This window comes from Neolamprologus brichardi, unplaced genomic scaffold, assembly GCF_056152115.1.
Source record: "Neolamprologus brichardi isolate AB-2024 unplaced genomic scaffold, ASM5615211v1 NODE_ptg000031l+_length_7269946_cov_1, whole genome shotgun sequence".
Taxonomy (NCBI): Eukaryota; Metazoa; Chordata; class Actinopteri; order Cichliformes; family Cichlidae; genus Neolamprologus; species Neolamprologus brichardi.
This window is the reverse complement of record NW_028270136.1, coordinates 5,100,218-5,126,773: the sequence shown is the minus strand read 5'-3', so window position 1 is coordinate 5,126,773 and position 26,556 is coordinate 5,100,218. Positions and strand designations below refer to the sequence as shown.

Here is a 26,556-nt window from a genome sequence, read left to right as displayed (position 1 = left end):
CGCATTGGTTTGTAGATGTGCACCAGTCGTTACTGGACCTTACAGGTTATGGTTGCACTGGTATTGTTAGTTGTACTTTATTTACGTTTCTCTCGTATTTCCCTGAGTTATCCACCTCAAAGTAGAGCTGGGCGATAGAACGATAACGATGTGTGTTGCGAAATAACTTTTTCTCGATAGAAGTTAAACTATTGCGATAGACCTCACCGCTCTTGTCCTCTTAAAAAAAAAAAAGAAGAAGAACAGCCAATCCAAATTAAGTAGCGCAGAGCCGAACCAATCACAGCCGCAGCGTCACGTCACGTGACTTGTTACGTACAGCACAAGTGCCAAGCCGCACGTGTGTTTGTTTGGGAAGCAGCCAGCCGCCGTGCCGCCCGGGTAACGGAGGAGATGAGTGCGCCGACTAGAGAAAAATCAACCGAGAGCGTGAGCGAAGGTTACCGAAGAGAAAACCGATGATGGTTCCAACGCCGGAGAGATTGTCGAACGGAAGAGCCACAGAAGTTCTGTAGTGTGAAGGTATTTCTGCTATTTCAAGTCTGACAAAAACAGAGCAGCCACTGTAAATGTGCCGAAAGCAAGTCTGGAAACACAATAAAGCGGTGCATGCTCAGTCTCTGACTGGAAGCGCTAATTCATCATTCGGCTTTTCTCAGACTAAAGTAACTGTTAAACTGTTTGAAAAGCTCAGCTATACAACAAGGAGAGAATTTCCTTTTAGTTCTCAGTTTATTTGATGTTGACAAAAGTTAGTCAATTTTGTTCTTCTGTAAAACAAACTAAGATTTATTTTTAGAATTAATATTTTGTTTCTAAGTGGAATTGACAATTTAGTAGTTTTGTTTGTTCTAGTTTGAAACTTAAACGCTTTAGCGGCTGCCTTTTGTGTAGTTTGCAATATTTGCCTTTATTTATCTGAAACAGTCTCCTTAAGTACATCTACCCTGTTGAACTTATTATGGGAAATAAATATTTAAATCAAAACAAGCTGCTGATTATTTCACATTTTACTTGTGAGCAACGGCACATTTAAATCTTACAAATATAGTTATTTGGCTTATATCACGATATATATCGTGATATATATCGTTATCGCCTGAAATGAAAAAACATATCGTGATATGAAAAAAATCTCATATCACCCAGCTCTACTTCAAAGGTAAGAACACCTGGACTCCATTGACAGTCCTGTAGTTGCTCCAATGCTCCCGGTCTCATCTGTTGTGGATCCTGGAGAACCTTAATCATTTGTTCCTGGTGGTTTAAAAGTTCAGCGATGACATGATGAAAACCAGCCTGTGGAAAAGCTGTTACTCAGCTGTAAAAGGCCGATTTGGAGTACTGTCGTCGGGTTGCTGATCTGTATTTTTCTGTGTTCAATGAAAAGTAAAGTTCTTACTGGGCTTGTCTGATCTCCTGATACGATCTGTTGGTCTGCAGGGATGAAAAGATCGCCATAATGCGTGAAAAGCACTCCGCTCTGATGCGTCCCGTGGTTTTTGCCCTGGATCACGTGTGCAGCATCACAGCAGCTCCGGCAGAGACGCCGCATGAATCCTGGTTTCAGCAGACCTACGGTGATGCCATCACGTCGGCCCTGGAGCGTCTCAGGAACCCCGTAAACCCAGCTAATCCAGCCAGTAGCTGGCTTCCCTTCAAACAGGTAGGATGTGCTTTGTGTTAGTGATGACCATGGTTTTATTTCTGTAAACTGCAGGGAGAGCAGTGGGAGCAGAAACTGATGAACAGTGTGTGACAACAGGTTCACTGAATAGGTGACAACAAGACCCTTAAAAATGCAGTGGTGGTGGTTGCTTACCTTATCCACTGACTTTAGCTCGGTTTTGTGTTGTTGGTGTCACTGCTGATAGTGACGTGTCGTCCACCTGCTGCACGTTTGGGACAGCATGTCATCGTGAGGAGTCTTTGCTTTGTCTCCCAGCCAAGTCTCAGGACTGTAGAAGAGTTGCCAAGAGATGGACTGTTATCCCTTTAAAGCCGGTCAGAGCAGCACGCTCCGTTTTGCGTAACTATTTTTAAATCCCGGTAGCTCTGCAACCACGTGAGCTAGCGCAATAATTTTTTTGCATATGAAACCGGAGGAGTTGTACTTACATCTTATGCCATCAGCTTGTCCTCGGTCACAGTTTCCTTCCACATATAGCTTTGCAAAAACTGCATAAAAAGCACTTGCAGCAACAAAAACATAATATTCCAGAAACACGCTTTGCCGATCCGATCAGCTGTTCATAACACTTCCTACGTCCATCAGCGCGAACTATCACATGTCCTCCATGACCTGCCCGAAACCGGAAGTGACGTCATTTTTGCGGAAATATAGTTTTTTTACTGGTGTTTTTAAAAGTTATGTTTGACTTTCTGACTTTCTGTGTGGTTTCTGGGATGCTTAGGACTCATATTGCACTGCTGGAAATAGTTTATTTTGATGCATATGCTGCTTTTTTGCAAATTTGCACAATGATATTTATTTTCGTTTTTCCTGCAGTATATAAAAATTGGTGTATTTCAAAAATAAAACTATGAAGACACTCAAAATAAATTTCCTGTGGTGGGAAACTATTTTGTGCAACTTTTTTGTATTTACAGTTTTGAGGGATAAGCCTCTTAAATTTCTCTAACTAGAAATATATGTTAAAAAACAAAAACGATTTTAAATTTTTTTGTAGTTTATTGCACTTTTTTGCAATTTATGTAATTACTATGCACTTAATGCAGACATATTATTAAAATTTAGGCTGTAATGGTTGTATTGATGTATATCAACTTGAAATTCTCCCAAAAATGGCTCCACAGCATGAAAATATAATATAAGCTCTGGTATTTGCTCCTTTGTTAGAGGGGGGCTGAGAGTAGTACAGCCAGAGCCCTGCAGCATGACATACCAACAGTGGGCTACAGGTCCAGTTTCTGATCAGGTTGAATGGCCTCACATCCTTCAGTGGAATCTGTTCACAGCAGAAACACCAGAACTTGCGACCCCACCACAGGTGCAGAGTTCCCTTCATGGATGGGAGCACCTGTGACAGACGTGATAGAGTGTGGTTTAACTTAGTAAAATCATCACCTCATTGCCTTTGTCAACCTGGTGCTGGTGCAGAGGGCCCTGGTCTCCTCCTGGTCCAGGACTGTGTGCAGCTCACATGGCCGTTGTGTCTGTGACGCTCCTGGAAGATGAAGGCGTTGATGTTCCCCAGGTCTGAGTCCAACTGAGAGCCTGTGGGACAAAAGCACCACTGTCCCCGAGCTCGCTGATGTCCTGGTTCAGGTCTGGAAGGAGAGCCCACTCAGTCTGCACATTCAGTTTTCACTCTCAACTCTACGTGTGATTTTAACTCTCTCAAACGGTTGATGATCCACAGAGTGTCATTTTGTCCTCAGCAAACTGTGTATTTGTGTGCAGTGTGTGTTAAATATACACAGGAATTGTTTCCCCAGCACCTGTGCAGATGTGTATGTCATCTGTTATGTTGCATCACTTCTACAGATGTAGGATCATTGATATTTACATAGTTTTATATTGTGTAGCTGTCCCAAACCTGACTGTGCTGTCTGTGTTGACAGATCATGATGAGCCTGCAACAGCGTGCTCAGAAGAGAACCAGCTATCTGCTGCATCTGGATGAGATTAGTCCCCGCCTGGTTTCCATGACTACAACAGAGATCGCTCTACCTGGCGAGGCATCGGCATTAGACGCAGTGACCATACAGAGCGTAGGGAACACCATCACTATACTGCCGACCAAGACCAAGCCAAAGAAACTGTTCTTCCTGGGCTCAGACGGACACAACTACCCGTACCTCTTTAAAGGTGGGGACGCTCGGTCGCAGCAGTCGTAGATGGAAACAGTCTAAAGCTGCATTAGCATTCAGTTGGTAATGTTGACAGTTATTAACATTAAAGCAATGTTAGTAAAGTCATGAGAACATGAGGTGTGAGGGAGGCACATCGACCTGTTGAGTCTGTCGTTTCTTCGCTATCAGCTCTGAGAACATCTTCTGTGTTTGATGCTGTTTGAATACGAGCTGTGTTACTAAACAGGACCAGCTGGCTGCTGGAGGCGGGGCCAGTTGTAAGGTGAAGCTGGTCATGAAGGTGGTGGTACTCCACAAAACGTGGCAGTTGCCATGGTCACCCACAATTTGCATGGAAGACTTTTATCTGCAACATTGTAGCGAAATAGTGAGGATGGTAGCAGTGAGGCGCAGCTTTTACTTTGAAGGTTCTGTTTCCAGGTTTTATTGTACTTTGTCAAGTTGTGCTAACAGTCGATAGTTAGCTAATAAGGTTTGCTAATTAAGGTTTTTGGTGTAGCTAATTTTAACTAGTGACAACCAGCAGCAACAAGTGCTAACCAAAGGTTGGGTAATGCAGCCTTTGATTTATATATTTGCCAGCTGGTCCCCACGCCTGCGTGACAGATGCCTGATTTTATTTTTAACAAATGGGGTCATAAATAAATTATAAAATTAAAATCTGTCCAAGCACTTTAAGACAGGGTCCTCCCAAGAGCACCTTTGACACTTGGCATTACAGTGATTGTTATTATAAAGAAATCCAGCTCTTTTTATTTTCATATATATTTTGTTCGTTTCATCATTCGACCAGCTGACCCGATGTTCGGCTCTCTAGTTGCTTGTTTCCTGTGTCACATTCAGCGTACATCATCTGTACGTAAACTCGGGGTCAGATTTGTATCCACGATTGAGTTAATCGAGTCAGCGCTTACACGTGAAACACAGAACGTGAAAAAGAAACGCAGACCTGACAGAAGCTGGGGTACGCTGACAGTAGCACAAACGTTGTCTGTGGGTGTTCTTACTGAATCGTTTGTACAGCGTCATTTTATCAGGACAGAGTCGTCATTAAAGAGCTTTGATGTGAAGCGCTAACGATGCCTCTGAGCTGTGAGCTGTGCGTAGAAAGTTTCCTTTGTGATGAAACAGTGACTAACGTTTCTCTCAGGTCTGGAGGATTTGCACTTGGACGAGCGCATCATGCAGTTCTTGTCGATTGTCAACACCATGTTCACCAAGATCAATCAGCAGGAGCAACCGCACTTCCACGCCCGACACTATTCTGTCACGCCGCTCGGAACTCGCTCAGGGCTGATCCAGTGGGTGGACGGCGCCACGCCCCTGTTTGGCCTCTACAAACGCTGGCAGCAGAGGGAGGCTGTGCAGCAGGCTCAGAAGGTAGAGGTTTGTCTGCGCTGTGACACGCGGCTTTAACACTGGGTCGGGCGGCGAGCGCTTTCTGGTGTCGGGCCTGTGTTACTGGTTAGTGACGTGACTTTGTTTTCTGACAGGCCCAGGACTCGTTCCCACAGCAGCCTATTCCTCCAGTGCCCCGCCCCAGTGAGCTGTACTACAGTCGCATCGGGCCGGCTCTGAAGGCAGTGGGGCTGAGCGTGGACGTGACACGGAGAGACTGGCCTCTCAGCGTTATGAAGGAGGTTCTGAAGGAGTTGATGGAAGCAACGCCGTCCAACCTTCTGTCCAAGGAGCTCTGGTGTTCTTGCACCACGCCGAGCGAGTGGTGGAGGGTCACTCAGGTAGCGAGGAGATGCATTCAAAGCATTTCTCACCTTCTTCCCCGTTGCCTGTTTCAGAGAAGGACAGATGCTCAGAAATGTAATCCAGATGTTTCCTTGTTTCCTTTCCTCTGCCTGCAGTCCTACGCCCGATCCACTGCTGTCATGTCAATGGTGGGATACATTATTGGCCTTGGCGACCGTCACCTTGACAACGTTTTGATTGACATGACCACTGGAGAGGTGGTGCACATCGACTACAACGTGTGCTTTGAAAAAGGTGCGTTGAACTGTGTTGCTTCATTTTAAAGAGAATCGTTAAGAACCACGTTTATTAAAAGGTAAAAACAATTGTGCTGCATGTGACAGAAGGAGGTGAACACCCCTCACACATGGATAAGGATGAGTGCAATCTTATTCAGGTGTTCCCGTACACTTTCAGTGCTCACCTGTGTTCGTCAGCCTGTTCTGTGCAGATATAATAAAGCTCTTTGCCTCCACAGTCCCCATAATATGACTCAAAGCTCTTTGTCACACGCTGAGATGTTGGAGGAAACCCAGCTGAGGGGTTATTTCTGGCTGCTAGCGTGTAACAGTATCGATTTTCCATGTAGTGGGTGACCTGCTCGTTTTCCTGTGTTGCAGGGAAAAGCCTGCGAGTGCCGGAGAAGGTCCCGTTCAGGATGACCCACAACATCGAGATGGCTCTGGGAGTCACCGGGGTGGAGGGCATCTTCAGGCTGTCCTGTGAACAGGTCACTCTCACATCACACTGCATGTAAAACCATTTGTACGGGTACCTAAAACACAGCCATCTATGGTATCATCAGTAGCATTTCTCACACACCTGGTAACAGATTGGACTCATGTAGCATAGTCACAGTGGCAGGTATACATACCACCGCCCACCTCTGCTGCTACAATAAGGATCTTCATCTCTTGCTGCTGTTGCGCTGAAGAGATGAAGCGAGTTCAAAGTATTCAATATGTTGGAGCTTATAAAATGAACACATGAGCCTGAGATGACTGTTTTCCCTAAAGGTCACGATTGGAAAGTGTCAATGGAAAATTGTACTTAGTAGTCAGTATAATCTTTTAATGATATAAGTTTGAATATGGTAGAATACTACATGTAATCATTTGTGTTTAGAAGTATGTAGTTGGTCTCATCCTAGGAAGTCTGTAACATTCCAGGGTGTTCTGGCGTTCACCCCCACATCCTAGGAGCATGGGAAAAGGTCGTACCTTGTTTTATTGTTTTACAGTAGGATTAACGTAGTTATAGTTTAAGTGCTTTTTGTTTAGATGAACTGCTGGACTTCCAGTCCAGCAGGTTTAGGGAAGTCATTTATGGGGTCACACTCTGACCACACACACCACACAAGCACCCACTGAAGTGTATAAATGAAGGACCAGGGCAAGTCCTCAGGGCCACTCTCTGAGTCTCACTCTAGGCTGCCCTTGCTAGCAAGAAATTCTGTGTGTTTCTCTTCTCTGACTCTCTACTGAAGAAGTGTTTTAGAATATATCTCTTAACAGAAAGTATTCCCACTGTAATTGATAAATATTGAGACGAGTGGCTTTATGCACAGTTTAGAATAATAAAGGTAAAATGAACCAGTAGATGGAGTGACAGTTTGTACCTCGGGATGTTTCCCATGCACTGAAGCATGGACGTGTGCCAAGCTGCTGCAGCACGTGGAGATGTTCGATGTTAGAGCTGTCGGCTGTTGTGACAGGATGGAAGTCAAAAGTGGGATGTGTGTTTCCAGGTGGTTCAGATAATGCGGCGAGGCAGAGAGACCTTACTGACGCTGCTGGAGGCCTTCGTGTACGACCCTCTGGTGGACTGGACTGCGGGGGGAGAGGTGGGATTTGCTGGCGCGGTGTACGGAGGGGGAGGCCAACAGGCTGACAGCAAAAAGAGCAAGCGGGACATGGAGAGAGACATCACGCGCTCTCTCTTCTCCTCCAGGGTGGCTGAGATCAAGGTGAGTTCACAGATGTCAAATAATCAAACAGCGCCTTTTCAGCAAATCGTCGCTTTTGTGGTGGTGTCTCAGGTTGCCATGGTTGCAGCCGTTTCTTTAATTGCAGTCGTCAGTGTTGCTTCACTTTGTCTGGCAGTGAGAACAATAAATAGGGGAGAAAGTTAAATAACGACTGCGTTACAGTGTAAAGGAGAATATTAGTGATATCAAAGCTTCTATCTGTCAGTGCAGGTTAATCCACAGCTGACTGGAACTACAGTTATTTCTCTTACAGCTCACGTTGTCTAAACAGGCAGGAGGAGGGTTGGCTTTGTTTTAACAACCCTGCAAGCTGTAGAGTGAATCCTTCCTGTATTTCATATTTTTAATGTGTTATTGATATGCTGTGTGGGCCTCGTGCAGGTGAACTGGTTTAAGAATCGTGATGAAATGCTAGCGGTCCTACCACAAGTAGAAGAAGCTGTGGAGGAGTACTTGGTGCTGCAGGAGCTTCTCTGCCAAGGAGAGAAACGCCAAGCGAAACTACAAGAGGAGAGCGCCTTCTTAGAGGGGGCGGAGAACCACCCTGACCACGACATCTTCACCCTGGAGCAAAGGTCAGACACAGACACTGTTCATGTTCTTTCACATGACAACAGGTGCATTTAAGGAAAGACTGAAAGGTCCGTCCAGTGGATTCATGGAAGTTTGTAACATGTTTGGATGTTTGATCGTCTTTTAAACAGTCACTACAGACGACAAAATAAGGAAATGTGGCTTTTAAATGATTAATTGATAAAGTTAGGTGATGTTGTTGCTTGGAAACATTGTGGTCACACTTATAGCATAAGATGAGCTTTATTACCCCTGAAGGAGGGAAATGAATGTGTTACAGCAGCCAGAACATGAAGAACAATGTAACTAAAATAAATAGATACAGTATCAAACGTAAGGTCAGATCATGCGCTCGTGTGCAGCAGACACACAGCCTGCACACACACACTCTTCGCTCACTTCAACAGTTACCACACATGTTAATGAGACCACTCTGAGGGGTGTTCTCCTGGTGCAGGCGGGTTGGTTGGATCAGGAAGCAGATCTGTAACAGACCAGCTCGGTGAACACCAATCAGCTGAATGTTTGGAGGCGGAGCCCAAAGGAGGACGGGGTCGTAAAGCGATTGGTCGCTTTGAATAGATGATCATAGTTATATAAACACTTATGCTGTGGCAACAACAGAAAAACTATTTTAAACTTGCAGAGTGAATCATCAGCAGTTTGCTGTGTAGCAGTGGAGATGCTGACAGCTGTCACTGGATTATTTCCTGCTGAGGAAACATTTGAAACTGGAGATTTCTGAAGCCTCTCACTGCTCCGACCATCCAAACTCAGCTGATCCGTGTGAGCAGGATTTCTGTCCGAGAAACGGAGAGCTGGTGGCGAGAATGTGAAAGTGCAGCCGCGTGTGCGCACGCCTGCCGAGTGCTACATGCAGGAAATTTAATAGCACCCCTGGAACGGACGACATCAGGAAGATAACAGAAATACTGTGTCCACAAACATCATCGCCACATCCTGAACTCTTACTCACCTTCCTGCTCACAGGTACTCTGAACATACCCAGCTGCAGTCACGACAGCGCACCGTGCAGGAGGCCATTCAGGGCAAACTGACCGAACTGGACCAGTGGATCTCCCAGTACCAGGCAGCATTCTCCAGCCTGGAGGCCACACAGCTCGCCAGCCTGCTGCAGGACATCAGCAGTCCTATCGATCTTGGTCAGTGTCTGTGTAAATACTCTCCTCAGGTCTCTGAATATTGTGTATTTCAACATATTTCTGGGTGTTGTTTGGTATATTTTACTTTAATATATAAAATGAAAATAGGATGATTTGACATTTAGTTCTAAAACAGGGCAAAAACTTTATATAACCTCCATTTAAAACAATAACAACAATAAATAAGAAGGCATACTCGCCTTACCCAGGGTACTCAGTACGTCCCACCAGCTCAGTAGTGCGAGGCCGAGCAGGTTGTCGTAGCATGTTTACACAATAACTGCACAGCTCTTGAGTTGCTCCTGACCTGATTGGAGGGAGCCCGTTTTAATATGTAGTCAGCAGCCAATAGACTTGCATATGACACAGGAAGTCTGCGTGCACCTGGGGCTCCACCTGTGCGTCTTGGTGTGGACTCGCTCACCCAGTAGAAACAGACACAGGTTGTCTGAACGAACTCAATCAGTCCAGGTCAGGAAATCCCAGGAACGTGATTGTTTGCCTTCATGTGACGTTTTCAGAGGGAGGGGCATGTTTATACGACTCTGTTAAGGATTATTGAAGGTCTTGGAAGAGTGTTGTCTGTACAGTGAAGTTCTGCCTTTTGTCCTGCTGTTAGTGTTTCTGTAAATAGAGCAAAGGGAGGGAACGAGAACATCTGTGCTGTGGATGAGTGTCATGGCCCTTTATCCAATCAATGATTCTCCAAACTCACGTTTCAGGTTCACTCTGTCCGATGCTTTCTGTCTCTAGTGATGTCATCGAGCTGGAGGGTTAACTGTGTGCCCGCCTGTCAGGGTCAATGTTAATTATTGATGTGATATTGATGATTTATCCCTGCTTAACACTGCGATTAAACAGCACTGCTCGTGGTTCAGTTTTCAGTAAAAATGCATCGATTGTACTGAGCTGTCTTGTTCTCGGCTGTCCCCTCAGGCCCCCCCAGCTATGTGCCAGCTACAGCCTTCTTGCAAAATGCAGGTCAGGCCCACCTGATCAGCCAATGTGAGAGCCTGGAGGCGGAGGTGAGCACCCTGCTGCAGCAGCGCCGCGGAGCCCTCCGCAGCTCCCTGGAGCAGCTTCACAGCTACGCCACAGTGGCTTTGCTGTACCCACGGGCTACCCTGGTGTTCCACAGGGCCCACCAGTGGAAGGCCTGGTTGGAAGAGCTGCTGAGAGACATGACAGCAGATCACTGCCAGCACATCTACAGACAGTAAGGAGCTTCTCGTTTTCATTGGTTAACCCCAGGACTGTATGTGCTTAGCTGGTGCCAGCCTTACTGGTGACCAGTCATGTTTTTGGTGAAGAAGCACCCCTGAGACCCACCGTCAGGTCCAAGTTACACACCTAAAAATATCACCTATGATAGTTCTCTTCACCTGAGTCACCTGCAGTTCATGAGACAGCAGCATGAATCACATGGTGATGTAACTCATGATACCAGCTAAATGTGTGTCTCTCTTTCCAGATACGAGCTGCTGTTTGCTCCACAACCTTCTGCTGCCTCCTGCCAGTTTCTCTCCAGTGTGGAATTGACTCTGCAGCACCAAGTGGCCGACACCAACGAGCGCGTGGTGCACCAAGCAGAGCGGCTGAAGGCCGAGGGCACCACAGTGGCGGCGTGTGAGGAGCAGCTGCAGGAGATCGAGCACTGCATCACAGTTTTTCTGCGGGAGAACGGAGAGCCGGGTTCTCTCAGCCTGGCTGCAATCATCACCTCCGCCCTCTGCACGCTCTGCAGGTCTCATTCACGTTTTCATTCTGTGAGGGTTTAATTGTGTCCGTACTGTAGGTCAACAGACAGACGAATAAGAATCTGGTAGTGTGAGGTCCAAAAACATGCTGATGTAAGTGAAGGCAGCCAAACGTAGGTGGGAAAACTCAAACCTAACACCAGAGTCTGAGTCAGTGATCTGAAGAAATCCACTCAGCGCCACTAAAAACCCTGAAACCACTTAAAGCTCTGGTTAAGGTTCAAACCGCTGGTTAGGACTGAGAAGTCTGGAAAAGAGATCTTTGGTAAGATAAACTTTTTAATTAAAAAATAAAGCAGGAGGAAAGAAACGAGCCCTTATTTGAACCACATGGTGATGGTCACTCATGTCTGTAGCTGTAAGCGTTCAGACGGTGCAGCTCATCGCTTACTGAAGGCGGCCGCGGTCTTAGACGAGTGTCTCAAGTGAGGACATCGCCTTTGTGGGATCTGCAGTTCAACTGCAAAATAATGCTGAACAAAGTTTTAAAAGAATATTTGTATTTAAAATGTTGTTTTTATTTTATCAGTTATTTTTGAGGCTGGATTGTCAGGTAGCGTTCCTCTTCTGTCTGAAGTTGGTCACCATCATTATTCACATTTTAGAGAAGATGATTCCTGCACGAGCACGCCACAAAACCATCCTGCTGCCTGTTGTTGCATTAGCACAGAGCTTTAAAGCTTGTATCCCAAAGCGATCTGCGAGACTGTTGGCCAGGCTGGAAGCAGGCTGGAAGCAGGCCTCCTCATCCAGCTCGCGGCGATTTTTCTTTGCTGTCAGCACGACTCAGTCCTGGTCAGATCATGTAGGACTCTGTTTTCTTTAGTGAGACGTGACCAACTCACCTGTGATAGTAACCATGGAAGCACTAAAACCCAGGCTAGCAGGCGTGCTACTGTTCCTGATCTCATACGTTAGAGAGGGCAGAAGGTCACATGGCGAGAAGCAGCTATAGCAGCATGCAGTCATGTGAAAAAGAGAGTGCACCACCTTATGAGGCTTTAATGGGACGTGATAAAAACGATCCTCAGCAGCGTTGGAAATGAGATCAGTCCGACCTCGGTGTGGGTGGGTTTGAGTGGGTGGGTCACAGCTGCAGTGGACACAGTGAACCCACTTTTGTTTGTGTTTGATCGACCGTAGACGCAACCTGGTGATGGAGGGTGCAGCGACCAGCGCCGGGGAGCAACTCGTGGACCTGACGTCCCGGGATGGGGCGTGGTTTCTGGAGGAGCTGTGCAGCATGATTGGAAACATCAACGGGCTTGTAACGCTGCTGCAACGCTGCCCACTTTTAACTCATGACCTGGAGCTCCCTCCACCTGCAGCTACCACCCAGGTTGTTTACCTGGCCAGTGCTGTGTATACGTGCTTACAGGTGGGTGGAGCCGCAGGAGCAGGCTGAGGCTGCGTGAAGTGTTTGTGCTGACATTGCTCTGGCCTGTCGTCTTTCTGTTGCAGGAGCTGAACACCAATTTCCGTCAGATCATCTTTCCAGAGGCTCTGCGATGTATGATCAAAGGAGAGCCGACTCTGGAGTCCATGTTGGCAGAGCTGGAGCAGCTGGTAGATCAGAGCTCTGACGGTCTCGGCCTGCAAGGTTTGGCCGATAGTTTGCAAACCGGCACAGGCCTGGACCACAACGGCCGCAACCACTGCCTCCACATCACCAGGTGCAGTTCCTGTCGTGCGTTTTTAGCGGACACGGTGCTGTTTAACTGCTGACCTGCATGCTTAACGTTTGTTCTGTGTGTCTGTTGGTCAGAATGCTGCGTGTGCAGTACTCTGAACTGATCCAGCCTCACAGCATGGATGGACAGGGCCAGGACACGCCCAAGATGTCTGCAGGTCAAATGCTGTTGGTTGCCTTTGATGGCATGTTCACTCAGCTGGAGACGGCCTTTGGGCAGCTGACTGAGAAGGTAGAGCTCACATTCCTGCACATTCAGTGAATGCATGTATGACCCGGCTCAAGAGCTGCGACATAAACACGGAGATACCAGAGTTTCACAGAGAAGAGCTTTTGTTTTAAATCACATAACAAGTTGGCTAAAATAGCTGGTTCCACTAAGACAAACACTAGTGAGCCTTTATGAAAGCCGCCTCAGGCAGGCCTTGATCCACACCTGCTCAATTAGCAACACCTGTACGCTCGTGCACTGCCACTGCAAAGAGATTAGAGGCTGCAGAACAATGCAGTGAAAGATCTAAATATCAGAAATCCTCGTCACGTCTGTAACGTGATATTTTTATGACTCACGCTGCATTTTGTAGCTTCTTATTTTAAATATTGAGATCAATTCTGCACCATAATTAGCTTCCAGGTTCCATGTTATTCTTAACACACTACACAGGCATGGTTGTGTACCAACACAGCAAACAACAATGCACTCTGTATTCTGACAGCAGGTGGAAACACCGTGCAGGATCCAGCCCTAAGCTGCTCTTCAGGAACTAGTCTGTGTTTCTTACTCTGTTGTTTCCTGGAGCGACTAATATTACTCTGCTTTATCCTTAGCTGAGTTCTTTAGAGGTGCCGCCCCTGTGGAGAAAGGTGGATGTTCTGAGGGAGGCCCGAGCCACGCAGCTCCACTTCTTTGATAGCCTGAATCAACGTCAGCTGATGGAGGAAGTGTTCTTCATCAAGAGACTGCAGACCGTCAGGGATTTCTTCAGGCTGTGTTCCTCGTTCGCTCAGACGCTTTCTGGTAAGAGCTCTGCACGCCCACACAGACTGAGGATCAACTTATCATTAGGGCTGGCTTTTGATCAATTCTGGCTTGGATAACGTGATATTGATTCATTAAAATCCTGAATCGATTTTTTAATATAAATTTATTTTGCCCGAAACGCCAGAATCTCAGGTTAAACCTCACAAAATGTCAACAACCACCAAACAGCTAAAACAGTAAATGAGAGCAGATTCTGCACAAAGATGTAAACACAAAGCACGGAGCCGCCGACGGATCAGAATCAGTGAGATGTCGACTTTCTCACCGACGGCACGGACACGGTCGGGGCTGAAAGCCGACAGCTCACTGATGCTGATGCGTCGGCGGTCCAAGCTTTGTATTCACGCCCTTTTTGCGCTGATTCAGAAGCTGCAGGTTTTTATTTCTCTCCAAACAATATTGACTGAACCAGCAAAAGAAGATCCATATAAACATAAACGATGTTTATGTGAAGCATAAACATCGTCATGAATTCACTCTGACTTTTACTGTTTTGCTTCCACCAGGATAAAATCACACTTCATGCACAGCTCTCTCTCTCTCTCTCTCTGTACTTCAAGAACAGTTTCCGGTCTAAAAATCTTTTTTCTGCATTATTCGCACCAGTCTGCCGCTGTTTTTTTCCTTTTACTTACTTCTGAAAACAAAGTCTCATTTCTGCTGTTCAATACTGAACAAATGTAAACTTTTTAAAATTATGCAAAATTGCAAAACGCTGTGTCTCTAATCAAACCTCTGTAACTTTGCTCTGCTTCACGTCAGCAGCATCACGTAATGCTCACATGTTGATTAATGGTTTTCTTTTGTTTTTGATGTACTGCAGAATATTTTTATAAAATCCAGAACAGGAAAATCTCCTTCATGTTTTTCTGTTTTATCTTCAGCTACTTTGACACAAAGGCCTCTGCTGTGACACTCACACCTTTGATAAAGTCTCACAAATGTCAGCTTCCTTTTTATAGATACAAAAATATGGAAATGTACTGATTATGATATTTCTGACTGTCTGAGGCGAAATTTCCCAGAATCAAATCAAATTGTGAATCAAATCGATTCTAGAAATCAGTGACGACACCCGGCCCTACTTATCATGTTGTTGCACTTTATTAAAAGCACCGTGAACACTACAGAGGGCTGAGCATTGTTAAAATATTGACTTAGCCATAATCTGCAGCCTTTTCTTCTTCCACTATGAAGCGTTTCTGGATGTTTGCACTTTGACAGAGTCAGGCTGCGCTCAGTGTTTCACAGAGAGAGAGAGAAAACAGCTTTCCGAGGTATTTGTGAGCTCCGTGGTTTAAATAACCAGATATTGTCTGATGACTGTGGGACAATCTGTGCAGGTACCTGCGCCCCCGCTGAGGACCTGTTACCTACAAATGGACCCGTTGGTTTGGGGAAGTCCCTGTACGGCCGGCCCAGCAGCACTGGGTCGGGTGCAGCGGTGGTCAGTGAGGAGCAGATGATTCGTCCCATCAAGGCCTTCACTGCCGAGTTTGTCCGGCAGATGCTGATGGGTATGCCCAGCCAAGCCCTCAGCCTGGCCCTCTGCAGCACCCTCTCTGCCCTTGGTGTGGACATCGTCGCTCAGGTGGAAGCAAAAGACTTTGGTGCAGAGAGCAAGGTATGATCTGTGTGTTCTTTTCAACCTTTTTCATGCTCTCCATGTCAACTAGGGCTGCCACAAACGATTATTTTGATAGTCGACTAATCAGATCATCATCCATTGGAAGTAAAACGTACAGCTTATTGCACCAGCAGCATCTGCTCTTATATAACTATCATTAGCTTACAGCTTTAAGTGTTTAAGGTATGTGCTAACTAAAAATAAAGACAAGATGATAGTTTATTAAATTTAATGACATTTGCAGATTGTTTCGGTGAAGTTTAATAAACTCCTTGCTATCTAAAATATAACAGGACACCGGAGTAAATTCTCGAGCATCTCACACTTCTGATAATCAGCTGTCTGCTTGACGTTTATTCAGCTGTGTAAAAACTATAACTTTAATCTCAGCCAAACCGATTTACTCAGGAACAAATAAAATACTAAAAAACAAACAATAACATTTTAAGTTATCTAAGTGACTTATATATCATGTTTAACCTGAGTAGCGAAAGACAGCGGTGGGTTGGAAAACGATTAGCCGGGAGTCCGGTGTTCTCACGGCTCTAGTTAGCCTAGCTCCCGGCTAGCTATCGAGCTAGTGGCTAACAGACGTCTCTGAAAACGTCGGAGCGCTTTTGAAAATATGTGGTGTCTTGATAAACTGAGCAGATATTTGAGGTTTACACAGCTACATTCTCGCCTGAAAATGTGTTAAACGTTTATTTTGTGACCCAGAAAGAATAATAAGAGTAATATTAAAACTAACTAGCTGCCGCCATTGTTGGAAACTGAGCTGGGCTGCGCTATGAATTCTGGGACACAGCTTCTTCTTCTTCGGGGTTTAACGGCAGCTGGCATCCTTGTACATGCAGTGCTGCCATCTTCTGTTTCAGTCCGTTATTACACTCTTAAATCCTACTACTTATTCCTGCGTCTTTTGTGATCTTACAAAGCTTCAAACGACGCGTCGACTATTAAATCAGTCGTCGATGATTTTGATAGTTGACGTAATCGTGGCAGCCCTAATGACAACGTTAAAAAAAGAGTTCATTATTGAATTTTTCCAACTATCTATAAGGAGTCTTTAGAAATGCTGAGCACTTGTTGGCTGCATTCGTTCAGGTTGGTTGATCTGTTGATCATTGCTGCCCGTCTTGGTCAGGTGGTCCTTACTCAGCCTGTTTAAAAATAAGTGTCTCAGCTGCAGAGCTGCAGTAATCAGTGGTTTGAGTTAATAACCTGCTCTTTCAAAGCCTCCCCCAGACTGTCGGACAGTCGTTGCCCTTTCTGGATCTCATACTCATGTCTCCTGTTCCAAATATTTTTCATGTTGCAACCTTTTTCCACAATTCTTCATTTTTCACCAGATTCTCCTCACCGTGCTCCATCGTGGAAAAGTGGAAAAACCTTATTTACAAAAAACCCTTGTGTGTGTGAAATGTTGAATGTTTTAGTGTAAATGCAAAGTGGATACACATTTATTGTTCCAGTTTTCAAAGACTCTAAAGAATAGCATAAAGTAACCTTTGCTGTGTGTGTTTGTCCAAAGGTTTCTCTGGACGAGCTCTGTAAGAAGGCGGTGGAGCAGGGCCTGACGTCAGGGCGAGTCTCCCAGCTGCTGTTGAACAGAGCCACAGTGCTGGTGTCGTCCTACGACACAGCGTGGAAGAAAGTTGACCTGCTGAGGAGGCTGGACAGCAACCTGGAAGCTGCCAAGGCCAGCCTGCAGAGGAGCCAGCTGCACATCGCGATGTTCCAGGTACATGCACCAGTGTGTAGTGCTGCTTCTGGAGTTGTGATGCATTATAGTGTAAGATCACTTCACATCACAAAAAATACTTCCAGTCGCCTGTAAGCTGAAGATCAGTGAAGCAAAGTGCTGCAAAGCAAGGGGCGAGTTCTGGTCAGCTTTATTAGAATCAGTGGATCATCTCTCACATAACTTCATGCCATTGATTGTCCAAATATACCAGTTTTTATTGTTTCTTTCAGTGGCAGCACGAGGATGTTCTGGGTCCCAGCAATCAGCCTTTAAGTGTCAGCGTTGCTCCTCGTTCTGTGATCCTCAGCAACATGAAGAAGAAGCTGTACAAGCTGAGTCAGGATGAAGCAGCCATTGTTGCCATCCAGGTGAGTTTGTCTTCATCCAGATCAAAACCATAAGAGTTTCTGGTAGGGGTGGGCGATAGAAACGATATAAATTTGGCCAACGATAGAGATTTTGACTATATCGCTCTATCGCAATAGCGCATGTTGATGATGTCATCAAGCTGCGCCTGTTGTGGTCGAAAGCATCGCAGTGGCTACAACCATTATCATCTGCAAATTATGGCGGGCGACAGTCACAGAAAAGAGATGAAGCACTGTTGAAATATGGGAAAGCCAAAAACTGTAACATTGATTCATTAATGTTGAATTCTCTGCAGCTGCTCTGTTCCCATGTTGTTGCAGTATATTAATGACTAACCTCGTATTGTGGATGAATGATCTCAGTTGTTCTCCTGACTGAAGTCTGGCCCGTGTATAGCATCCTGCTATGATTGCATTTGTCCCTGACCACCAGAATCCCTCACGTTAACTTTTATCGAGTGGAAGAAAGTTGGCGTTCATCCTCCAGCTTCACTGTGTTTATGCTAACATAGCTGTGTCGCTAGCGATCACGTAGCACAACATGTTTAGGTGGAAGCTAGCGAGCTAACTTCCTGTTAACTTCTAACTCCGTTAAATTTAATAAATCCTGTTTTCATGGATGTTAAACTTAAAGCAGCAACACATTGAACAACAACATTAAAACAACAATCACACTGATGATTTAATTAAAGATGAAAGAGTTTAGGCCGTTTTTAACTCTCAGTGTTCGTTTGACTTTGGGACCTGAAGTTGACGGAGTTTAGGACCCAGATTACTCCGTGAAGCTCCTCACTACAGCAGCCGTAATGCTCTGACAATCCATCAAGCAGTGCAGCTTATCAAAGTTGTACTAAAACATTTTTTTAGAGATTTCTGCCAAAATCGGTTCGAGGTCAGTAAACACAACCAGAATTCATACATAAGGCACACTCTCGATTTTTGAGAAAATTAAAGGATAAGCCTTACAGTGTGAAAAATACGTTATACAGAAGAAAAGAATATATCGTGATATATATCGTTACCACACATGCTTCAAATTATATCGCGATATGAATTTTAGGCCATATCGCCCAGCCCTAGTTTCTGGCCACTTTAGGAGAATGACATTTTTAAACATACTTTAGTATATTTAACATAAGAACTACTACAGGAACATCTCATAGTAAAGTTAAACTGCAGCAGCTCAGTAACATTATCTGAAAGTTATGTCAGTGAAATTCAGGAAAAGCCTGATGGGTTGCCAGGTGAACCAAAAGTCCTTCAAGCTAACTTAAGGTTATGTATATAACCCAGGTTCTCTGAGTATCAGATGTGAGTCACTGTGGGGACCATAGCGCCCCTACAGGCTGGCTAAGTGACACCAGTGTCAGGAGGGGCTACCGCCTCAGGTGTCATTCAGACTGCAGGCGGGGGTCTGGTGAGACGCTCACTTATGCTACTTTAGCAAAAAGGAAAGCTTGAAGCCTGATTTTAAGCGACGCCCCCTTTGTTGTAGCGTTCATGTCGCATTGCTATGACGACAAGCATGCACACTGTGTTGTAATGGGAAACCAGTCTGTATCTCACATGCACCCACCCTCTCTTCCGTCTTTACCATGGAAACGATCCTGTGATCATGTGCGTCCACCTCAGTATGTGCGTCGCACCAATGAAGTGCAAAGTGTTCCTCAGAGCTTCATGATGACTTTGTAATAATATTTCGGCGTATCGTCATCAGGGTTGTGAGTTGTATGAAACGTTTTCCTGTCCTGTGATTCACGTTGTCTTCAGGAGAAGCTGGCGTCGCTGGAGGCTAGCATCGAGCAGCGTTTAAAGTGGGCCGGCGGAGCCAACCCAGCACTGGCGCCTGTCCTGCAGGACTTTGAGATGACCATCAGAGAGAGACGCGCCATGGTGGCCAGAGACAACCAGCGCACCAGCCAGGTACAGCCGCTGCTGCGTTCGCCTCCTGCTGTCACTGATCGCCACATTTGGACAAAATGCCAATTTTGCCCCTCGTCCTCACCAGGTCACATTCCTGTGCTCCACCATCCTCAACTTTGAAGGCCTTCGGACCCGATCCCCCGAGGCGCTCAGCATGGACGCCGCCCTGTTCGAGCTGCTGAAGCGCTGCCAGCAGACGTGTTCGTACGCCGCCCAGTTCAGCAGCACGGTGTCTGCACTGGAACTCCAGCTCCTGCACAGACTGGTTGGTTTGACCTTTGACCTACATTTCTGTCAACAAGAAAGTTTTTCTGGTGCAGCCTTGTTTTTGTACCACATGCACTGATAACATTTAAATAATTAGTCCTTCATCTTTAATAACATTTCCACATATAATGCTCTGCTGTCACATGTAGGATGTTAAAGCTAGTCTGTCAGGCTATGATACATTTAAAAACACCGAGTTCAGGAAGTTATTAAAACTTTTTTATTAAAACTCTCAGCATGCAGTCAGACAATCAGCTGAGTTAACCCTTTAAAACCGGTCGGAGTGGGCACGCTCTGTTTTGCGTAACTATTTTTAAATCCTGGTAGCTCTGCAACCACGTGAGCTAGCGCAATAATTGTTTTTGCATATGAAACCGGAGGAGTTGTACTTACATCTTATGCCATCAGCTTGTCCTCGGTCACAGTTTCCTTCCACATATAACTTTGCAAAAACTGCATAAAAAGCACTTGCAGTAACAAAAACTTAATATTCCAGAAACACGCTTTGCCGATCCGATCAGCTGTTAGTAACACTTCCTACGTCCATCAGCACGAACTATCGCATGTCCGCCATGACCTGCCCAAAACCGGAAGTGACGTCATTTTTGCGGAAATGTAGTTTTTTTACCATCAGGGCCTCATGAGCCTATACTGGTGTTTTTAAAAGTTATGTTTGACTTTATGACTTTCTGTGTGGTTTCTGGGATGCTTAGGACTCATATTGCACTGCTGGAAATAGTTTATTTTGATGCATATGCTGCTTTTTTGCAAATTTGCACAATGATATTTATTTTCGTTTTTCCTGCAGTATATAAAAATTGGTGTATTTCAAAAATAAAACTATGAAGACACTCAAAATAAATTTCCTGTGGTGGGAAACTATTTTGTGCAACTTTTTTGTATTTACAGTTTTGAGGGATAAGCCTCTTAAATTTCTCTAACTAGAAATATATGTTAAAAAAGCAAAAACGATTTTCAATTTTTTTGTAGTTTATTGCACTTTTTTGCAATTTATGTAATTACTATGCACTTAATGCAGACATATTATTAAAATTTAGGCTGTAATGGTTGTATTGATGTATAGCAACTTGAAATGCTCCCAAAAATGGCTCCACAGCATGTAAACATATAATATAAGCTCTGGCGGACTTGGTTCTATGGTAGGTCTTACTTTACTGAGGTCAGAGCGAGGGTCAGTTTTCTCCTGTCGGTGTCTGGACAACCAGACTTTACAGGTGCTAGCGAAACATTAACCATCAACCGCTTTTGACATGTAACGCTTGGAGTTCCTACTGAAACTAAATGTTTGCATTCACCGTTCATCTTCACAGTCTAACAGATGTTTGTATGAAACATGTTTACATCCTTCTTTGCTCTCAGCTGCATTTCTTTGAAACATGTTTTGAGTGAGTTTGGAGAAACTTGATAAGACAGCGATGTGCTTTCCATGGCTGCAGAGTCCAGTGCTCGACCTGCCTATAGGCAGTGTGGAGTGGCTGAGCTGTGCCCAGAGGCAGCTGGAGGAGGAGCTAAACATGGAGCAGAGGAACCAGGAGGAACGTGAGCAGCAGCTGGAGACCTGTGGAGAAACACTGCAGCTGCTGGTGGACTCGATCAAAACGATTCTCTCTAATCACAACCGCCATTTAGCTGACGTCAAGCACCTGCTGAGGGCCATGGCCAAGGTACACCTGAGGCACACACACAGCTGCTTTCACCACTATTATGTGTTGCACGTTGCTGCATCCTGCTGTGAACCTGCAGTCGTCACTGTTCTTGTGTCGTACAGGATGAGGAGGCGGCGCTGGCGGACGGTGAAGAGGTGACATACGAGGGCAGCGTGCGTCACTTCCTGTTGGAGTACAAAGCTTGGCAAGACAACATCCAGTTAGTGCTGTTCACTGTTGTCCAGGCCAGTGGGCAGCACCTGAGCCAGGAGCAGCTCGAGCTACTGGAAGAAATCCCCAGTACTCTGAAGGAGCTGCACTCACAGAGCCAGAGGTCAGAGGTCACACACTGACTGATCTTTTTAATTTTCACATAAAAATCGTATTAATTATTATTAATCATCGTTATTAATGCACGCATCCGTTTATTCCAACAGCGTCTATAACGGCCTGGTGGGCTTCGCCTCCCCACTGGTGACCGACAGAGACGCCGAGTGCTCCAGTCCTGTTTCTGCAGCACAGTCGAGCTTTGCAGCAGGTACGGCCTCCCGGTGTTGTAGCATGCTTTTTGTGTTTTCACTGGTGTCAGTGTGCGTCCTGTCGAGTGAACATGTGGCACGCACACACATTGTTGTGTTTTTCATTCAGCTGTCAGATGCAGTGGCGTGAAGACCCAGCCAGACTCGATGTCCCAGAATGCACGCAAGGCTCTCCCACGCAACCTGGGGACCCCGACCGATACCCCGCCCAGTACTCTAGTGAGCAGCAAAGGTCTCAACTCCAGCCCCAAGAGGGCTGTACGAGACCCCAAAACAGGACGAGGTACTCTTCACTCTCCTCACAGTCTTTGGGAACTCCAGCAGGTTTCTCAAATCTGTAATATGTATGCAGCTGAGGTCAGAGTGAGGATTACAGGCTCAGTACAGTTCAGCAGGAGTTGTAGGCTTGGTGCATGCCTACCTTTAGCAAATGAAATTGTATCCCAGTGTCTGCACAGGTTCCTGTGCAGAACAAACATGAACATTAGAGACGTCATCTGAACACTCTGTTCTGTTGCAGCGGTCCAAGAGAGGAACTCCTACGCGGTCAGCGTGTGGAAGAGAGTGAAAGCCAAACTGGAGGGCCGAGACATCGACCCCAACCGGAGGATGAGTGTCTCCGAGCAGGTAGCACATCATTTTGTAACCACCAGGAGAAATAGGGACGTCGAAGTCGTGACAGGATGAAGAGGTTGTTTAAAACAAACGAAACGTGCAGACACAGGGTGAAGTAGCTGCTGTGAGTCACGTGGATTCATCAGATCTCTGACGCCTTTTAATGCAGCAGCAGCAGCAGCGTCTGCATGAGTCTGAGCACAGCAAAGATCAGAGCAGATTATGATCGTCATGTCAGGTCAGATATCGTAACGTTGTCTGTGTTTAAAACTGACCACATCTGGTTTGGTTGCAGGTGGACTTTGTTATCAAGGAGGCTACCAACATGGATAACTTGGCCCAGCTGTATGAGGGCTGGACTGCATGGGTGTGAACGCTCTGCTGCTTCATGTCTGGTCCAGCGAAGGCTTGGAGATCCACCAGAGTCCAGCGGGACTTGGGTGTCAAAACAGCAGCACCAGGCCACTCTAGGGGAAGAATCTGGGACGTGGATGCTTAGTCCACCCTCCCACACCCCTGGGTACCCAAACTGGGGCAGCAACCTCGTAGCATTGCTGCAACCACACTCCCCCCAACAATGGGTGATTGGGCTAACACGGCACTTGGTGCGCCTGCTGACCGGCCTTCCTTTTTGGGGTCTGAGTGGGCATGGTGGCACCAGGAGAGGAAGGAGGGAAGGAAGGCAAAAGCCACCTCACCCTCAACTTGAAAACACCTTCCCTCTCTCACCTACATAGCTGACTGTCAAGTTGTACCTATAAACATCACTGCATCTTTTTGTGGCCGTCAGAGCCCAGCAGAGGGCGAGATGAAGCGAGAGGCGAGCTGTTTTCCTCCGGAGCACGCAGCTGACACACCGGCTGGGACTTTACTGTGGCTGAAGCTCGGCGGACGGTTAGACGGCTTACACGGCTACGCGTTTTCTCTCAACTTTTGGCATTATCATCCTGAGCAGCCAGTGGGTAACACTGTGAGGGAGGACGGAGTGAAACGGGGGTTTAAAAGACTCGATTTCAGTCCAACTGCAAGCACGGTGGAAACGTAATAATCAAACTTGGCTTTGGTTGTTAAAAAGAACAAACGTGACTCTGAAGTGCTGTTAGATTTCACCGAATAAAAGATGAAGTAGAATTGTTTTCTCAGGAGGTCTTTTCTGTTTTTTGTGGTTCCAGCTGAAACACCGTCGTGTTCGTTTCAGGTGGCTGTGAGTCAGCTGAAGGGAAAACCTCTGCTTGAGTTTCTTCAGTGTGGATCTTTAATCTGTGTTGTGCTTTACTATCAGTAGGATTAGATTTCTGCCTTTTTCCAACTTGCCTGTCTCGAGCTGCTTGCATCATGTACTTACACCCCGAGCCGTAACGCTTGCTTTTTATGATTTTGGACCTTCTAGTTTTACATTTTTATTGGGAGAAATGTTGTTTTTGGTGATGGTGAAACATGTTAATTCTTAAAGCTTTTATTGGATTTTGTTGGATGCCAAATAAACGTGGAACAGAGAGGTGTGGTGTTTTCTGTGACGGTTCAAACTGGGGTCCAGGGGTCTGCTGGAAATGACCATCCTCGCCCAGCTCAACTAAGTAGGGATGCTAACGTACCTACGACACAGATCAGTCTTCAACCAGAGGGGTCGACTAAAGCTGCTGATTTTGTACAGTCAGGTCGGATCTGTTTGTTGCATCTGAATTTCTTGAGCTCTTCTGAAGCTCATCCAGGCGAGACGGTGATATTAGACTTCTTATGTCAAAACCAGTGATTTATGGCCCCCTGTCAAATGAATAATGACTTAGTCAGTATTAAAGGAAGTAATAAAAGTTAATGAGTCCTCATTTTTATGAATATCATAAAAGTCTGATATAACCCCAAAATTGGATCATAAAAATATGGCAAGAATCAGATGTTTGAAACAGAAATTAAAACGATGGAATAATAAATCATAATGTCGTACTGTTGTCACTTTAAGACACAGTTTACTTTTTTGTCAAAAAGTAAACTTTTTGAAAGGTTCTTATGGAAAATGTGTTAAACCACAGTAAAAGGTTATTAGGATACGATGCTCGTTGTTGTCATTGCAGTCGTTCGTGGTACAATAAGACAACGAAATTGGAAACTGTCCCACGTCGGCACAACACAGTAACTTGAAGCGGACTTTTTTAAGCGCAAGAAAGGTACGAGTAAAAAAAAAAAATGAAATGACTCAATAAATAAATAAATAAATGAGTGATTGTTTCAATTCAGTTTTATTTATATAGCGCCAAATCACAACAAAAGTCGCCTCAAGGCGCTTCATAGATACAGAGAAAAACCCAACAATCATATGACCCCCTATGAGCAAGCACTTTGGCGACAGTGGGAAGGAAAAACTCCCTTTTAACAGGAAGAAACCTCCAGCAGAACCAGGCTCAGGGAGGGGCGGGGCCATCTGCTGTGATTGGTTGGGGTGAGAGAAGGAAGACAGGATAAAGACATGCTGTGGAAGAGAGACAGAGGTTAATAACAGATATGATTCAATACAGAGAGGTCTGTTAACACATAGTGAGTGAGAAAGGTGACTGGAAAGGAAAAACCCAATGCATCATGGGAATCCCCGGCAGCCTACGTCTATTGCAGCATAACTAAGGGAGGATTCAGGGTCACCTGGTCCAGCCCTAACTATATGCTTTAGCAAAAAGGAAAGTTTGAAGCCTAATCTTAAAAGTAGAGATAGTGTCTGTCTCCTGAATCCAAACTGGAAGCTGGTTCCACAGAAGAGGGGCCTGAAAACTGAAGGCTCTGCCTCCCATTCTACTTTTATCCATTCTATCTATTCTGTTTATTGCACATTATTATTGTGTGGGCAATAACAATAATAGTAAAGTCCAGGGAGGTGTTCAATCAGCTGTTTGCATTGATCAGGGCTGTTACCCTGATGTAAAAGCCGTCCTTCAGTCTGTTTGTCCGTGACCTCAGCAGCCTGAACATCCTGCCAGACGGCAGCAGCTTAAACACCCGATGTCCTGGGTGTGGACGGTCCCGTAGGATGCTGCAGCGGGAGCACCATCCACAGGTGGAGCACACTGTCAGTGGAGCAGCAGTAGAAGATGATCAGAAGCTCCTTCAGGTCCATTTTCTGAGGATTCTCAGAAATTGGAGGCGCTGTTGGGCCTTCTTTACAATTATTATTCCAATATAATTATTTTGGAAACATTTCCAATATTATGATTCTTAATTAAACCAGTGCGTTTGTAACAGGATGGAGCTGGAGGCTGCATGCCCCGCTGGAAGGCTTTAACTCGTTTTATTTGTTTGTTTGAATTGATTTTCCTTTTCTGGATTAAAGTCCGAATTATAAACGCTCCACCTCATGTAGAGGATCGTACCAGAGTGAGGATCCCCGAGAGGGTCGCACAGCAGCCGGTGTGGGTAAAGTGACATCTGACTCTGAGCTGGGACTCCTCCCTGATCCACCAATAAAGCAAAATAAAATATTTACTCTTGTATTTGTGTACTTTGTGGTTATTGAATAAAGATTAGTCACTGATAAACACAGATAATAATAATGGATTGCATTTATATAGCGCTTTACAATGACACTGTTCATTCACTCACATCCACACACTGGTGGAGGCAGCTACGGTTGTAGCCACAGCTGCCCTGCAGACTGACAGAAGCGAGGCTGCCATATCGCGCCATCGGCCCCTCTGGCTGATGGCGCGATATGACTGAAAGAAATGTTTGATGGGAAGAGGAAACAAAGTGTTTTGTTGCTAAACTTTGAGGTTCCAAGTCACCAACGGTTAAATAAGAAAATGCCGAGAGGAGACGAGCAGCTCGGAGTCTGTCTGTAAAACAAACTCCTCAGCAGTGATGCTTGTTCTTACATCGGTGCACTTACTCTTTGTTAGGGTGGATCTCATTTTAAAGTGTGTTTTGTTGCCATCCTGTGATCTCGTTTCCAGGAATGTTGACGTTAGACTGTTTGGAATCAGGTTGTGATCAGTCACAGCACTGATTTTACAGTAGTAGTTACAGTATGAT

General features: G+C 45.5%; 1 protein-coding gene across 2 annotated transcripts in view; it reads left to right on the top strand.

Annotated features, from left to right (window-relative positions):
- Positions 1-24,067, top strand: part of smg1 (SMG1 nonsense mediated mRNA decay associated PI3K related kinase) — a 61,400-nt gene extending 37,333 nt beyond the window's left edge. For both annotated transcript variants that reach the window (XM_087837353.1, XM_087837352.1), the window contains exons 39-64: positions 1,444-1,666; positions 3,586-3,832; positions 4,988-5,217; positions 5,331-5,576; positions 5,697-5,835; positions 6,201-6,310; positions 7,328-7,546; positions 7,949-8,142; positions 9,131-9,303; positions 10,240-10,519; positions 10,775-11,047; positions 12,204-12,438; positions 12,522-12,733; positions 12,826-12,982; positions 13,579-13,768; positions 15,136-15,416; positions 16,951-17,160; positions 17,394-17,531; positions 19,302-19,454; positions 19,540-19,719; positions 21,179-21,406; positions 21,511-21,722; positions 21,826-21,926; positions 22,037-22,210; positions 22,448-22,554; positions 22,838-24,067. In XM_087837353.1, the coding sequence (XP_087693479.1) occupies positions 1,444-1,666; positions 3,586-3,832; positions 4,988-5,217; positions 5,331-5,576; positions 5,697-5,835; positions 6,201-6,310; positions 7,328-7,546; positions 7,949-8,142; positions 9,131-9,303; positions 10,240-10,519; positions 10,775-11,047; positions 12,204-12,438; positions 12,522-12,733; positions 12,826-12,982; positions 13,579-13,768; positions 15,136-15,416; positions 16,951-17,160; positions 17,394-17,531; positions 19,302-19,454; positions 19,540-19,719; positions 21,179-21,406; positions 21,511-21,722; positions 21,826-21,926; positions 22,037-22,210; positions 22,448-22,554; positions 22,838-22,915 (4,990 nt within the window). In that variant the 3' untranslated portion in view covers positions 22,916-24,067. The remainder of the gene's footprint in view (positions 1-1,443; positions 1,667-3,585; positions 3,833-4,987; positions 5,218-5,330; positions 5,577-5,696; positions 5,836-6,200; positions 6,311-7,327; positions 7,547-7,948; positions 8,143-9,130; positions 9,304-10,239; positions 10,520-10,774; positions 11,048-12,203; positions 12,439-12,521; positions 12,734-12,825; positions 12,983-13,578; positions 13,769-15,135; positions 15,417-16,950; positions 17,161-17,393; positions 17,532-19,301; positions 19,455-19,539; positions 19,720-21,178; positions 21,407-21,510; positions 21,723-21,825; positions 21,927-22,036; positions 22,211-22,447; positions 22,555-22,837) is intronic.
- Positions 24,068-26,556: the final 2,489 nt, after the last annotated feature.